We start from the raw sequence: 15361 nt of genomic DNA, 5'->3' as shown, positions 1-15361 counted from the left end.
ATGCTCCGCCCCGGGGCGTGGCCTGGGCTTGCGCCACGCTCTAGGGGCGGGGCCTCCGCCTTTCTGAGTCAGCCCGCCAGTCCTGCGTAGCCACGCCCTCGAGGCGTGGCCAGGGCATGCGCCATGCTCGAGGGGGGCGGAGCCTTCGCCTTTCTGGGCAAGCGAGCCTGGGTCCAGGCGTGGCTCGAGCACTGCAGGCCCTCAGGGGCTGGTTCTCCGCCTTTCGGAGCCTGAAAGCCTGGGTCCACGCGTGACCCCGCCCCCGGAGGCACTCAAGGGGCGGGGCCGCCGTGATCCTAAAAGGAAATGGGCTCGTGGGATGTCATGTCTGGGCTGCGAGGACTCTGTAGGGTCCTCGCAGAATGAGAAATGTGTGTGGGTGGCTTCTTCAACTGAATGAGGTGATGATGTCAAACCTCCTTAGTTTGATGCTTTGTGTGGCATTCCTTGGTCAATCATTTAAAGAAAAAAACAGCATTCGGGTCTGCATCTCATTTTATCTAGTTCTACCCTACTCTCATCTGAATTGGCTTAGTCCTTGCCCATCTAAACTTTATTTACACAAAACTAAATGCAAACTGCCCCCAACCGAACTGACAGATGTTTGTGTACAAACAAATTTAGAAACTTGAATAAAACACTGGAACGAAGCTCCACTTAAAACGCCTCTTTGCAATAGTGAGGGTGGTGTACAGCAGCAGCTATAGGGTGTGTTTGTACTTTGCTTCAGTAACTGATGGAACGCATTTGTACCGGTAACCCAAGTACGAAGTAGAAGGGTATGGCTAACAGAACTGCACAGGGACGCTTACAGCTCTAAGCCTGTAACTATTATGTAACAGTGCAGACACAGTGCAAGCCCGCAGCACTTGGAAGTCCCTATAGCCCCTTGCAAGCTGAGGCAGGGCAGGGGCAGTTCAAGGACGTTTGGGTCTACCTGGGGAGTTCCAGGCCAGAATGAGCCTCAGAGCAAGATTCTGTGTGAAATAAAAACAAACAGAGGGAAAAAAAAAATGAAACCCCAAGGCAAAATCTTATCTTTTCGTTTTCCAATAAATACAGGGCCAGAGCGCAATCACTTTTCTTTTAGACAGGCAAAGTATCAAAATAATGGGTTGCCATCTCTAACACAGAAGACTGCACTTTTCTTAGCGTAAGTGGAGAAAAATCGGAATTGTTTAACTCTTCTTACTTTTGCTTTTACTTTCATCTTCGGGTTTAAATATTCAATAAGGTTAATACTCAACAAATTATGAGTATACATTAGTCATGACACCTCATCACTGGAAGCAAACTAAAACCTAGATTCTATTTACTTACGTACTTTTTTGGCTTGGAAACTCTCTGAAGCCAAGGATGACCTTGAACTCGTGATCCTCCAGCCTCTACTTCCAGCAAGAGTTACCTCGCCTAGTTGTAGATGGCATTTAAGCGCTCGCGGCGTGGGGTGGGGTGGGGTGTGTGTGTGGGGGGGGAAGGGTAACAAAACTGAAACAAAACCCAAAAACTTGCAAAGGAGACCAAATGCAGAGCCCACCCTCGCATGTGCACTGCGCATGCGTTTCCGCAGGTTTCCGGAGCAGCAGCCAATCATATCCCCGCCGAAGACCAGGCGGCGGCTTTTTCAACCCGACGGGCTGCGGCCAGCCCCGCCCCTGGGTTCCACAGTGTCGCCCGCCAGAGACTGATGGGCGTCCGAGCCTCGGCGGTTGCGCGGCCAGCCTGGCGGGTCCGACGGCGGAGCGCCGCTGCTGGTGGGCGCCATGAGCGGACGGCAGAGAACGCTCTTCCAGACGTGGGGCCCGAGCCTCGTGCGAGGCGCAGGCGCTGGGGTCGGCAGCCAAGCGCGCTCGCCCGCCGTGGCGGAGGCGCCGCAGGAGGAGGATGACGACGAGGTGCTGCTGGTGGCGGCGTACGAGGCTGAGCGGCAGCTGGATCCCGAGGACGGCGGCTTCTGCGCGGCTGCGGGCGCCGTGTGGATTTACCCTACCAATTGCCCGGTGCGCGACTACCAGCTGCACATCTCCCGGACCGCGCTGTTCTGCAACACCCTGGTGTGCCTGCCCACCGGGCTGGGGAAGACCTTCATTGCGGCCGTGGTCATGTATAATTTCTACCGCTGGTTCCCTTCCGGCAAGGTAGTTTTCATGGCACCCACGAAACCCCTCGTGACACAGCAGATGGAGGCTTGCTTCCACGTCATGGGCATTCCGCAGTCTCACATGGCTGAGATGACAGGTATCTGAGGAAAAACTCGGCTCCCTGGGAAAGGCTGGCTCTTGTGTCAACTAGCCAGGCGGAAGAATTCCCCAATGCGAATGTTTTCATCTTTCCCCTAAGAACACCCACCGTCTGTCGGTAGCAAAGCCAAGTCTGATGCATTGACTTGCTTTAGTTGCTTTCAGAGATATCATGTAAATTGCCAGTGTTTTGAAGCAATTGTGTGTGCATGCTGAATGTATTTTTTTGGCATCCTATCCAAGAAGGATTTCCCCATTGAAGAGTTTGCTTCTCCCGGGGTTTTATGTTCTTTAGGAATTATCTAAAGACATTGCAATTGTAATCTTTTATGAGCCTGCTTCCACCCTTGGGTTGCATCACAGCTCCAAAATGCAACATTACAACGAATTGTCCAGTTGTTTTCCCCTTAAGGAGAGTACCAGAGCATGAATGTATTCAGAAACTAGGCCAGGATTTTTATAGCCTACCGATGATGGTCTAAAGTTTCCCAATGTTTACTATCTTGGTGTGTGTTTCTTCTGTTTTGTTATGAAGTGGGGATTTGCTGTATAGCCCTGGCTGGCCTGGAACAGGAGGTGTAGAACAGGCTAGGCTTGAACTTACAGTTGTCCTTCCACCTCAACCTCTAGAGTGATAGGATTACAGAGGACTGCCACCATACCCTGTTCCAATGTCACTTTCATTCACAGGTTCAACTCAAGCTGTCAGCAGGAAGGACATATGGTGCAGCAAGCGGGTCCTTTTTCTTACACCTCAGGTCATGGTAAACGACCTTACTAGAGAAGCTTGTCCTGCTGCCCGAATAAAGTGTCTTGTGGTTGATGAAGCTCATAAGGCTCTTGGGAACTATGCTTACTGCCAGGTAATCATTTTGTTAAAAGCTCTTCTGTAGAGGAGGCATATACTGGGTTTTTTTTTTTTAAGGATTTATTTTTATTTATTATATATACAGTGTTCTTTCTTTATGTTGGCTTGCACCTCAGAAGAGGACATCAGAACCCATTACAGATGGTTGTGAGCCATCAAGTGGTTGCTGGGAATTGAACTCAGGACCTCTGGAAGAGCAGCCAGTGCTTTTATCCTCTGAGCCATGTCTCCAGCCCTCGAGAGACATTATTAAGGAGCATTTGAGGGACAGGTCTAAATGATGGAAAATGTTGCTGGTGTGATTATAAAAGCTTCACACTCACTGTGTCAGAGCACATGGTGAAGGGAATACACTCCCTGTCCATTCAGGCTGGGTCTGCTGCTCTTTTCCTTTTCTTTTTCTTTTTTGAGACAAGATGTCACAATGTAGCTTTGCTGGCCTGGAACTCACAGAGCTCTGCCTGCCTCTGCTGAGACTAACAGCATATGCCACCACGCCCAGCCCCTAGCTTGCCTCCTAACTTTAACAAGGCCATTAATGTCAAATGTGGAACATGTTTCTTGGCTTCCTTCCCAGTTGAAGAATTTGCTTCTCCTCATATCTTATGCTCTCCCATAGGAATTATCTAAAGACAGTATATTTGCATTCTTGCACAAGAGCCAGAGCTCCAAAATGAAACATTCCAATGAATTGTCAAATTGTTCTCCCCTTAAGTAGAGCACCTGGCATGAAAGCATTCTTAAAGTAGGCAAGGCTGTTTAGTCCATCGATAAGCCTGGTCTTAGTTTAGGCAATAATTTAAAGTAGGACATATGTGGAATTTAGGAAGTAATAATCTAAACTTTGGAAGTGGATATATATTGCAGTAGTTTGGCATTTGGGTAAGATGACAAACAATTGTCAGTGTTATAGGAGTTAGTGGCATAGTATATGCAGTACACCTAACTGCACTTTCCACTTGAGTACTCTGAGAAGCACTCTGACTCAGTTGGGTTCGGTCATAGAAGCCATTCATCTCTTTACACTAAATACAAATGATCTTCTCTTTCCCTCTTCTATGAAGGAGACATTGTCTGTTCTGTTCTACCTTGGTATTTTTCATAAAGCTTTTTTTTGAAGATTTGTTTTCTCTTTACACACACACACACACACACACACACACACACACACACACACACACACACACGTGGGTGGGTGGGTCTACACCTGTGATTGAAGGTGCCCTCGGAGTCTAGAGTAGGTTGGTGAATACCCTAGAGCTAGAGTTCCAGACGGCCAACATGGGTGTTGGGACAGAAGTCAAACTTTCTGCAAGAGCAGTATGCACCCTTAACTGCTGGGCTGTCTCGCCAGCCCAAGTAGCCTTTATTATATGTGTCCGGTTTGGAGGATCTGTTGCTATTGTTGCTGTTGAGACTGGGTCTGCCTGTGAATCCAGGTTGGCCTCTGACTTGGGATATTCCTGAGTCAGCCTCTAGAGTGCTGGGATTATATGCATATGTCATCATAACCCATGACTGTGGAGATGTGTAATATCCATTATGCAGTGGATAGTAAAGAGGACAGATCGCAGAGGAATTTTGAAATCTGACATGTATAGATACTAAATAGCGTAGAAAACAGTAAAGCTGGTGGTTTTACCAAAAGTGATGACAGTAGGTTGAGGACAGAGAGTAGGAATAGAAGTGGGAGAAAGAAGGAAAGGAATTTGACTGCCAGTTTATGATCTGTAGTTTTCTTGGAGATAAGTATTGTTACTATATTACTCTGTATTATCCTAGGGAGAATTATCTTTCTTATTGCTATCACTTTAGCTATATCTGGGAAATATATTTATTTCAGTTTTTTGTTTCAGATTAATACAGACTGTGTTGAAATTTACATTTTAGGAAGATATTTAATTATTGTTTCTTTTTGTATATTTATTTGTTTTTTGTTTTTGTTTTCATTTTGGGGGGTCCAGAACTGGCTTTGAACTCACTCTGTAGCCAAAGATGGCCTGCAAGTAAATGCTGGTCCTTCTCCTTCCCCAATGCTGGATTACACTGCACCCATCTTGAGAGATAGTTTAAACTTATTCTAGCTCCTTTGAAATTGCTTTTGTAGAATTAGCATTTATTTAGCTCATTTTATTTTCAAAAGGTGTCTAGGCATTATGTGATTTTTGTTTTGAAGCAGAGTTGGAATTTAATAAAGATATTTTAATATAGGCTTTAGTACAAGGATTAAGAGAAGGTGTCTAGAAACTTCTGAGAGACACACCTGAGAGCATGGGTATAGGCTTCTCTAGGAAGAGTCATGGAAAGTGAGACATACCCAGTATGAGTACATGTTTCAATGAATACAATTGACATGTATTGACTTAACTAATAACAGAACAGCCCCTGAGTCATTCTAGATACGAGTGACAACATGCCCACAAGCTCCTTGAAACTTGAACTCGCTGTACTCCTCAGTTTCCTGGGAGCTGAGGTTGCAGGCTCCCACCATATTCATACTAAAAAGGATTTTTTTCTAAAGTACCAACCCAAAGAGCAGTGTGTTTATATCCTCCTTGCTGCGGCGATGCCTTTGCTTTTCATCCTTCACTTCTAGCGCACTGCTCACTTGTTTTGTTTTGGTTTTTCAAGACAGGGTTTCTCTGTGGCTTTGGAGGCTGCCTCTTGTAGACCAGGCTGGTCTTGAACTCACAGAGATCCACCTGCCTCTGCCTCCCAAGTGCTGGGAATAAAGGCATGCACCACCAACATCCAGACTGACTAGTTTTGTCAACTTGACACAAAGTAGAGTCACCTGGAAAGAGGGACCCTCAACTGAGGAATTGCCTCATCAGTTGGGATTATGGACATGTCTGTGGGTCATTTTCTTTTCCTTTTTTTCTTTTTGGATAGGGTTTTTCTATATAGCTTTTGAAGCATTTCCTGGAACTCCCTCTGTAGAGCAGACTGTCCTCAAACTCACAGAGATCTGCCTGCCTCTGCCTCCTGAGTGTTGGGACTAAAGGCGTGTGCCACCACCGCCCGGCTCATTTTCTTGATTAATGATTATTGTGGGGTGGCCAGTCCCCTGTGGGTGCTGCCACCTCTGGCAGGTGGTTCTAAGTTGCATGAGAAAGCAAGCCTGGCAGGCTAGTTAGCAGCCTTCCTCCATGGTCTCTGCTTCAGTTCCTGCCCTGACTTCCATCCTTTCATCCCATAAGGAAATGAACTTCCACCATCACTTCAGCCATCAACTGTAACTTGTCAGATGAAATAAACTCTTTCCTCCTGAAAGTTGCTTTTAGTCAGTATTCCCTCACAGCAGCAAAAAGCAAACTAGAAAAACACTAAGACAAGATTAGTTATTGAAAGCCGGATGTTAGTGGCGCATGCCTTTAATCCCAGTACTCTGGAGGCAGAGGCAGGCAGATCTCTGTGAGTTCGAGGCCAGCCTGGTCTCCAGAGTGAGTGCCAGGATAGGCTCCAAAGCTACACAGAGAAACCCTATTTCGGAAAACCAAAAAAAAAAAAAAAAAAAAAAAAAAAAAAAAAAAGATTAGTTATCGAAGATACTTTATTTTGCATAAAAGCTTTTGTTTCTGCCATGCCGGAGATGAACCTTAGGGCTTTCCTTGTACATGCTGGGCAAACACTTTTCCTTTGAAGCTACATCCTCAGGCCTTTTTATCAGTTCTGGTTTTTCCTCTGTTTTCTGGACCTCAGTCTATAGCCCAGGCTGGCAGAGAACTCATTGTGTAGCCCAGGCTAATCTTGATTTTTGCTAGTTTTCCTATCTCAGCCTCCTGTATTCTGTGCCCCATCATGTCCTAGCTTATTAGTTCTTAATCAAAATAGTTTAGAAGTCTGCTTTTTGTGTAATGTTATGCCTTTATATGTAATGTCTAGCATCTTTTTAAAATTGTATTAATTAATATGTTTTGAGCAGTAGTAGATTCAGTGTGAGTATCTGGAAACCTAAATCATTTGTTTATGGGATGAGATGATTAGTGGTAGTTCCATGCAGCAGAATATCCTGGTGTCAGTGGAAGAATAAACCATAGTAGACCAGACATAATGTCTTGTTTAACCAAACTATTTTTGTTTTCGCATTGAGCAGATGAAACTACAGTGCTTTTTTTTTTTTTTTTTTTTTTTTCCTAAAGGTTGTAAGGGAACTGGTCAAATACACAACTCACTTTCGAATCTTGGCTCTTAGTGCCACACCAGGTAGTGATATCAAGGTAAGTGCTGTGAGTTTCTATTATTATGTGTAAGAAAATACAGATTTTTATATGGGGCCAGGTCAGTTTTCCATTTTAGTGTTTACCTGGTTTGCTGTGAGGACTGTGGCATTTCCGCAACTGCAGAATGTTTCTTTGTCCTCATAGCATCTGTCCTGCTGTCCCTTGCCCCTCTTTTATTCCATTCTTTGTGAGTCAGGTTCTGGTCATTGTGCCAGGCAGGCTTCTTGCTCAAGGGATCATTCTGCCTCAGCCTTCAACTTGGTTACTACTGCATGCTTGAGCCCCAGCGATAACAGGGGGGCTGGGACTTGAATCCAGAGCCATAAGCATCTGTGTCAGTGCTTCTCCACCCCGCTGTGTTCCTAACCTCTTTTTAATATGTATTGAGTCATGGTATTGCTAAGGAAGTAGCCCAAGCAAGTCCTATCCTTGTTTTAGCCTCCTGAGCATTGGAGGCCTGTGCCACCTTGCCTGGCTAGTTTTTTTTTGGGTGGGGTGGGGTGGTGGTGGTGGTGGTGGTGGTGGTGGTGGTGGGTGGTGGTGGTGGTGGTAATCTTCCAAGTTTCTTGGCATCAAGACAGCGTAATGTATACAAATTGAAATATTATGACTTTCACATTGACATTGCCTCCTCTGATGTTAGCACTGATATAACTGTACATTTAAACCATAATATTAAAACTGACACACTAGTAAGTCTTCTGCAGATCTTGGTTTTTCCAAGGTGCCTCCACCCTCACCCCATGCCTCTTAGCACTCTGGGTTGTAATCTAACTTCTCTTTTCTCCCTGCAGCCTGTCTTATTGCTCAGTCTCACTTCCCATGACTCTCTGGTTCTGAAGAGTAGGATCCAGTTATTTTTGTAGAATATCACTCAGTTTGGGTCTGTCTGGTGCTTGATGTGGTGAAGTCATATTGCTCGGTTTTTGCAAGAAGGTTGACTTGGAACCTTTCTTGGCATAGGCTAGCAAGGAATGCCTGCTGTGGATTGGTCTCTTCTGGTGCTGCTGATCTTGACCTGCATTGGTTAACGTGATATGATCTAGTCTTCTGCATTGTAAACTTAGCTTTCTTGTAGAGCAGAGTTGCTGAAAGCCTGCAAATATCCCATTTCAGCCCCTAGTTACAGTTCTAGCTGCAGCAGTTATTGCTTTAACATTTGCATGGTCATCATTTCTTATCTCCTTTCCCAAACTTCTTTTACTTTTTAAAAAATTTTTGGGAAGCCAGGTGGTCGTGGCACACATCTTTAATCCCAGCACTCAGGAGGCAGAGGCAGGTGGATCTCTGTGAGTTCGAGACCAGTCTGGTCTACAAGAGCTAGTTCCAGGACAGCCTCCAAAGCCACAGAAAAACCCTGCCTCGAACCCCCCCCCCAAAAAAAATTGGGGGGACAGGGCCTTAAGTTATCCAGGGTGGCCTTGAACTCACTATGTAGTCAATGATGACCTTGAATTCTTTTTCTCCCCCCCCCCCACGCCTCAAAGGGTTTCTCCATGTAGCTTTGGAGCTTATCTGTAGACCGGGCTGGGACCTTGAACTCTTGATCCTCCTCCCTCTGCTTCCTGAGTGCTGGGACTATAGACATATATTACCAGGCCTGTTTTTATGCTGTGCTGGGGATGAACCAAGTTACCATGCATTCTAGTGCAAGCACTCTACTGCCGCAGTATTCCCAGCCTTAAGTTTACACTTGTGGTGTGACTTCTGCAACAAAGACCCATGTTCTCTCAAAATCCTATTTACTTATTCATTTCTTTATGTCTGTGGGCACTAATGTAAATTTATTGTGTTTCTGTGGACTAAATGAAGCATTATTTTGTTGTCAGTTGTCCTAGCTTTTGCCCCATTTTTAAATGGCTTCTGTGTCTATTAGTCATATATCGCCATACTATACCACCTGTTGCTTTAAAAATATATATTTTGCATCACAAAATATTTATGCTCATTTAATGTTTTTTCTGTTCTGATCATTGCATCAGCCATTTCTCGAAGGAACTCTGGGAAATAGTAAAAATGCACTTTGCCCCAATTGGTGCAGCATATGGAACCTGGGCAGCACACTCTGCTTGCATTCTGCCACTCGTGCAATACCCCAGTCCCCAAATTGAATTCTGCGTTCACCTGCCTGACATCCTGGTTTCTTTATCTGTTGACGCTTTCCAACATTGTTTTACCTCTCGCAAGCTGCAAGGCTCTTCTTTTCTCTGTACACAATCTTCTTGTGCTTATCCTTTGTTCGTGGATCGTCTTCATGACAGTTAGAAATTTGCTCTCATCTCTCCTTTAAGTATGCTTGATTTTTCTCTCAGATATTAAATTGTTGCTTAAATATCTCCTTAAAAAGGATCTGTTTTAACTAAATTATCAAAAGTCAGCTTTCCTGATGTTAGTTTTTCTTTTTTATTATTTGTGTGTGGGTGCACCTGTATGTGCATATGTGTGTGTGTTCATGCTTGTGCTCGAACACAGAGCCCAGACGAGGATGGCAGGCATCTACCCTCCTTATTCCTTTGAAGGTAGACCTGTCACTGAACCTGCTAGGCTAGTGTCTGTCCATCCCCAGGGCTCATCTGGTCTCCCTGTCTCTGCCCCACCTTACTGGGTTGTAATCATGCACATACAGTCACACCCAGCTTTTCACTTTTACTATGGTATTGGGTCCAAATGTAGTTCCTTGTGCTTTTAAAGCACGTACTCTTACCCACTGTATCCTCTTTTCAGCTTCAGATTCATCATAATCTGCCTTTTTAAATCTTTCTGCCCCAACTAAATTATAAAATACATGCGTGCAGTGCTTAGGCCTATTTTAGCAATAGTTTATCACTAACTGAATGCCTGGTCTGTGGAATTTACAGATATTTGTTGATTGGGTATGGTAGCTCACAGTTGTGATCCTAACACTTACAGGGCTATCACTGGAATAGTACCTCTAGTTTGAGGCCACCCTGAATTATATAGTGAGATCCAGGCCAATCTGAGCTACAATGAGACTGACTCAAAAAACAAAGAAAGAAAATATGGAACAACAACAAGAAAATTGTTGAATGAATGAAATATAAAAAAAAAATATTTCTGGATATGGTTTTGGAAATGCCTTTAGTTCCCTCACTGAGGAAAAAGAAGCAGGCAGATCTCCCTAAGTCTGAGGCCAACCTGGTCTATGTGGTGAGTTCCAGGCCAGCCAGAGCTGTACAATAAGATCCTGACTCAAATAAATAATAGCAAATGAAAGCCTTCATTTTATGAAATAGTTATAAAAATGTAGTCCTTAGATCAATGGACCTCATATAGTACGGGGGAGTATTTGGGTACACAAAGGTGAGTGAGATGTGATTCTTGTTTTGGAAAGTTATTTTATTATTTTAATGTGTGGATGTTTTACTTCCATTGATGCCTGTCCCCTAGAACTATAGCTAACACACAGTTGTGAGCTGCCATGTTGGTGCTGGGAACTGAACCTGGATCCTTTGGAAGAGCAGATAATACTCTTAACCATTGAGCCATCTCCCCAGACCCTAAGCTATGGTTCTTGTCCCAGAGGATTTTTTGAGTTAAACTAAGTCAGAATTCCTTTCATTTTTGTTTCACATTTATGAAATAGAGTCTCACTTTGTAGCTCAAGTCAGGGTTGAAACTTAGTGCAAAGCCCAGGCTGGAGTTAGCTGAGACTCTGCCAAGCATACAGTTGCATCTGGGCTTGTTTTGTTTCTTTTTAACTATTGATCACAGTGTCAGTGCTGTAGTCTTCTGATACAGTCATTTTAAGTCCCAATGCAAACTTTGAGTGAATTTTACCTCAGAAAGGTATTACATCATCTATGTATTTATTTGTTTATCCTTGTGTTTTTGATGTGGGGGGTCTTATGAGCTCAGTCTAGCTTCAGATTTATAATTCATCGTGTTATCTGATTTACACCTATACTTCTCTGATTCTGCCTAGGCTGTACAACAGGTGATTACCAACCTACTAATTGGGAAGATAGAGCTTCGTTCTGAAGATTCTCCGGATATTTTGCCCTATTCTCATGAAAGACGAGTTGAGAAGCTTGTTGTTCCCCTGGGGGAAGAACTTGGAGCCATCCAAAAGACATACATCCAGGTAAGCCATTTTCATCACTTTGGGGTTCTGACAAATGAGCCAGGGATGGAATTATTTCAGTTAGAATATAGCAGAGTATATATACAGTACTTTGTTTCCTATAATATGAAAAACATCTCTGAAATTGAAACTTGGGGTCAGTCAGCCCCATTTTTATATGCACAAAACCGTTTTTTCTTTACAAAATGGGCCATTTGTAAAACAGATTAATAGCCTTAAGCTGGATATGGTGGTGTTGAGGTTGACCCTGTCTGCCTAATAAACGTATATTTAAATGACTTGCAACTTTTTTTGTTGTTGTTGTTCTTGCATCGAGATAGAATCTCCCTATGTAGCCTAGGCTGGACTTGAACTTGTGACTCTCTTGTCTCATTCTCTTGAATATTAAGATTACACAGGAATTGTGGGAGGTCCCTGCAGGCTTTACAGCCCACAGGGAAATGATCTGTGTGAGGAAAGAATGAAACTCAGTTCAGCCCCGTTTTAGGTAACTGGTTCTAGGCCAAGACTTCTAGAGTCTGACATCAGAGTGTTTATTTTTGGCATATTTAAGCACAGCACAATTTTGGAAAAAAGTTTTCAGATAACAATGAACTCAGTTCCAAGCTTAAGGCATGTTTTCATTGAAGTTCTTCACAGTGTACATATGGCTTCATCTGTGAGATGGGTTCTTGTTGACTTAGAAGCAGTACTGTAGGTAAGGGTCTATGGCATCGATTCTTAGCCTGTGGGCTGCGACCCTGTGGGGGCTGCATATCAGATACTTCCCAGTTCATAACAGTAGCAAAATTACAGTTATGAAGTAGAAATGAAATAATTTTGTGGTTGGGGGTCACTACAGTATAGGAACTAACTGTATTAAAGGGCTGACGCATGAGGAAGGTTGAGAAGCACTGCTCTAGGGAGAATGACTGAGGTAATCATAACCCCTGTCCATAAGATAACATGCAAGTCACTTAGGTTGTGAAGTACAGGTGACATCTCTCACAAGGACAAGTTTTATGGACTAGAAGTAGTGCTCAAGGTTTTAGGGGGAAAGGGTATGCAGAAAGTAAAACATAAATTCTGGGGGTACAGGCTCATCAGACAGCAAGGGATCATCAAGTTGTAAACTACAACTTTCCTGGAGAACAGCCAAGTATCTTCTCCCCTTGGAGAGCTCAGCTGTGTGTTTAACTTTCCTGACTTCAGTGCTTATCTGTGGGCACAAGGAACTTTTTGCCCTCTATAGGGAGTGTGGCAACATTTCTGATGGGGGGGGTGGAAAGAAAGAGAATTAAGTATGTACTCCTAAATGTATAACTATATCCACCTCAGTCTGTACAGCGTTACATATATGTGCGTGTTTTCAGCACAAAGTGAACATATCTGTCATTCAGCTAGAAGTTCTTTTGTTTTTGAGACAAGGACTCACAGAGATCTGCCTGCTTCTGCTTTTAGGTGCTGGCAGAAGTTTCTTTTTCTTTTTTATGTGCATTGTTGTTTTGCCATGGATATCAGGTCCACTGGAACTGAAGCTTTAGATAAAGACAGTTGTGATCTTCCATGTGGGTGCTGGGAACTGAACCTGGGTCCTCTGGAAAAGCACTTAGTGCTCTTAACCCCTGAGCCATCTCTCCGGTCAGGTTTTAAGGACTAACCCTCTTTTTTTTTTTTTTTTTTTTTCCTTTTCGGTTTTTCGAGACAGGGTTTCTTTGTGTAGCTTTGTCACCTCTCCTGGCACTTGCTCTGTAGACCAGGCTGGTCTTGAACTCACAGAGATCCACCTGCCTCTACCTCCTGAGTGATGAGATTAAAGCTGTGTGCTACCACCACCTGGCTCAGAAGTTTCTTTATCTTTTTTTTTTTTTTTTTTGAGGAATACTGTTATGTTTTTATTTTAAAAAAGGAAAAGAGAAAGCTGAGGGATGAGACATGTTGACTAGTTTATTATACGGCCCGGCAGAGTATGGAGACTAAGAGAGAAGAGGAACAGGGGTAATGGCTGACCGCTATGGCCGGTTGCCATAGAGGCAGAGAGAGTGCATAGGTGAGAGAGAGCCAAGAAGAAACAGAGAAGGAGAGTAGAGAGGACTTTATAATATTCTTACAATATGGATTTTCAAATGGAAGGGATTTTCCTTGCCAGATGTTGTCTAGCATTATCTTGACACTTTGTTGTTGTTTTAACTGGGAGCAGGGGGACAGGGGAAAAAGGGTATACAGTACTGCTCCTTCCTAGTACATAGAGAACAGAAAGTGACTAACATCCTGCAGTGGACACATTAGCCACCTCACCATGAGGAGTTCCCTTGCCCAGTTACCATGTACCAGTATTGTAGCTGCTGAGAGACTGCTAGAGTTTGATTTTGGAGGCAGTTCTGTCTGTCCTTTATAATCAGTCTCACAGGAGAGAAGAACTGAGTGTTTTCAAAACTTCATTCTCATGGATGAAAGATGGTTCTCATTTTTTCCCACTTAGCCCACTGAGAGATGGGTAAAATTTCCCTTTCCTCAAATCTGGACTTGCCCTGATTTAGAGAAATAAGCTAGTAGGCCAGGCATACTAGCTTATAGTGTTAGTTTCAGCACTTGGGAGGCAAAGGCAGGCAAAGTTCTGTGAGTTCTAGGCCAACTTAGTCTATATAACATGTTTGGGACCAGCCAGGGCTATGCAGTGAAAATCTTGTTTGGGAGGGAGGGAAGAAGGAAGGAAGGAAGGAAGGTTGGGGATGTTAAGTGGTAGAGCACTTGCCTGCCTGCCTTGTGCAAGACTTTGAGTTCAAACCCCCAGTGCTGAAGAGGAAATGAAAAGAATAAATATGGCATTAAATTATAGTTGAATGTAATGGAATACATGCTTTTGCCAACTCTTAGGTGGATGGTGTCTGGATATAAAGTCAGTGCTTTGGAATTTCAATATCTTGTGTTCATTTAAAAATTAACTTCATGGTGTATTTTTATTAAATGAAAGCTTTTAATATATAATGAAGTCATTATATTTGAAAAAGGACTTGAAAGTAAGCTTGAACTAAATTTCTTTACAATTTCCAGATTTTGGAAACATTTGCCAGTCCCTTGATTCAGAGAAATGTTTTGATGAAAAGAGACATCCCCAATCTAACAAAATACCAAGTAATTCTGGCAAGAGACCAATTTAGGAAGAACCCGTCACCAAATATTGTGGTACGTATTTTCAAATAAATTTCGGTGACTGATTAAAAGTTTATTGAGTGCCTTGTAAAATGTAAATGATAAATTCTTAGGTATGTATTAATTAGTTCAAGAAGAATTTACATACTATTTATTGTAGGTGTGGTGGTTCACATTTGTAATTCTTGTATTTTGGAAGCTGAGGTGGTAACTGATGCCCATGATTTCATCCTTGGGGAAGTTGAGGCAGGAAGATTGCTGGGTTGCTCAGAGTTCTAAGATAAGGCTACGGGTGGTGAGCTCTGTCTCAAATAAACAAAATAGGTTAGTGGAAGGAAGACAGGAGAAAAGGGTATGGGAGAGAGGGAAGGAGGAAATTATGCCCTAATCAAATACAGGAAAGTAAGTCTCGTTGAGCTTTTAAAGCACCTACAGATGTCTCTGTTTGTTTCTGTATAATGACTGTAGCCATACCTGTCTCTGTGGTGCTAAGATTAAATTAGTTGTACAGGAATAGACTTAGAGCACTGCCTAATATCCAGTGTGACCATGATGACATGTTTACTTGGCATTGCATACTGATTGAATGTGTGTCCTATCTGGGTGGCACATATCTACAATCCCAGCACTTGTTAGATCAAGGCAGGAGGATTGCTTTGAGTTTGAAGCCAGACTGGGCTATATACTGAGTTCCAGGCCAGCTTGAGGCCACATAGCAAGAGCCTTGGATACACTCAAACACAGAGAGGGGCTGGGGGGATTAGCATGAGGCTAAGTCTATTCAGTTGTTTTCCAT

The 15361-nt window shown here is 43.4% G+C and overlaps 1 protein-coding gene across 4 annotated transcripts in view; it reads left to right on the top strand.

Moving 5' to 3' along the window:
* The first annotated feature begins 1646 nt into the window (after positions 1 to 1646).
* Fancm (FA complementation group M) overlaps positions 1647 to 15361 on the top strand; it is a 52140-nt gene continuing 38425 nt past the window's right edge. For 3 of the 4 annotated variants that reach the window (XM_027416507.2, XM_027416509.2, XM_027416510.2), the window contains exons 1-5: positions 1764 to 2238; positions 2931 to 3103; positions 7251 to 7328; positions 11275 to 11433; positions 14467 to 14598. In XM_027416507.2, coding sequence (XP_027272308.1) covers positions 1764 to 2238; positions 2931 to 3103; positions 7251 to 7328; positions 11275 to 11433; positions 14467 to 14598 — 1017 coding nt within the window. Of the gene's footprint in view, positions 2239 to 2930; positions 3104 to 7250; positions 7329 to 11274; positions 11434 to 14466; positions 14599 to 15361 lie in introns of all 4 variants that reach the window. The other variant, XM_027416506.2, reaches the window with a different exon arrangement.

Source organism: Cricetulus griseus, chromosome 5, assembly GCF_003668045.3.
Source record: "Cricetulus griseus strain 17A/GY chromosome 5, alternate assembly CriGri-PICRH-1.0, whole genome shotgun sequence".
NCBI classification, from domain to species: domain Eukaryota; kingdom Metazoa; phylum Chordata; class Mammalia; order Rodentia; family Cricetidae; genus Cricetulus; species Cricetulus griseus.
This window is presented reverse-complemented; position numbering and strand designations above follow the sequence as displayed.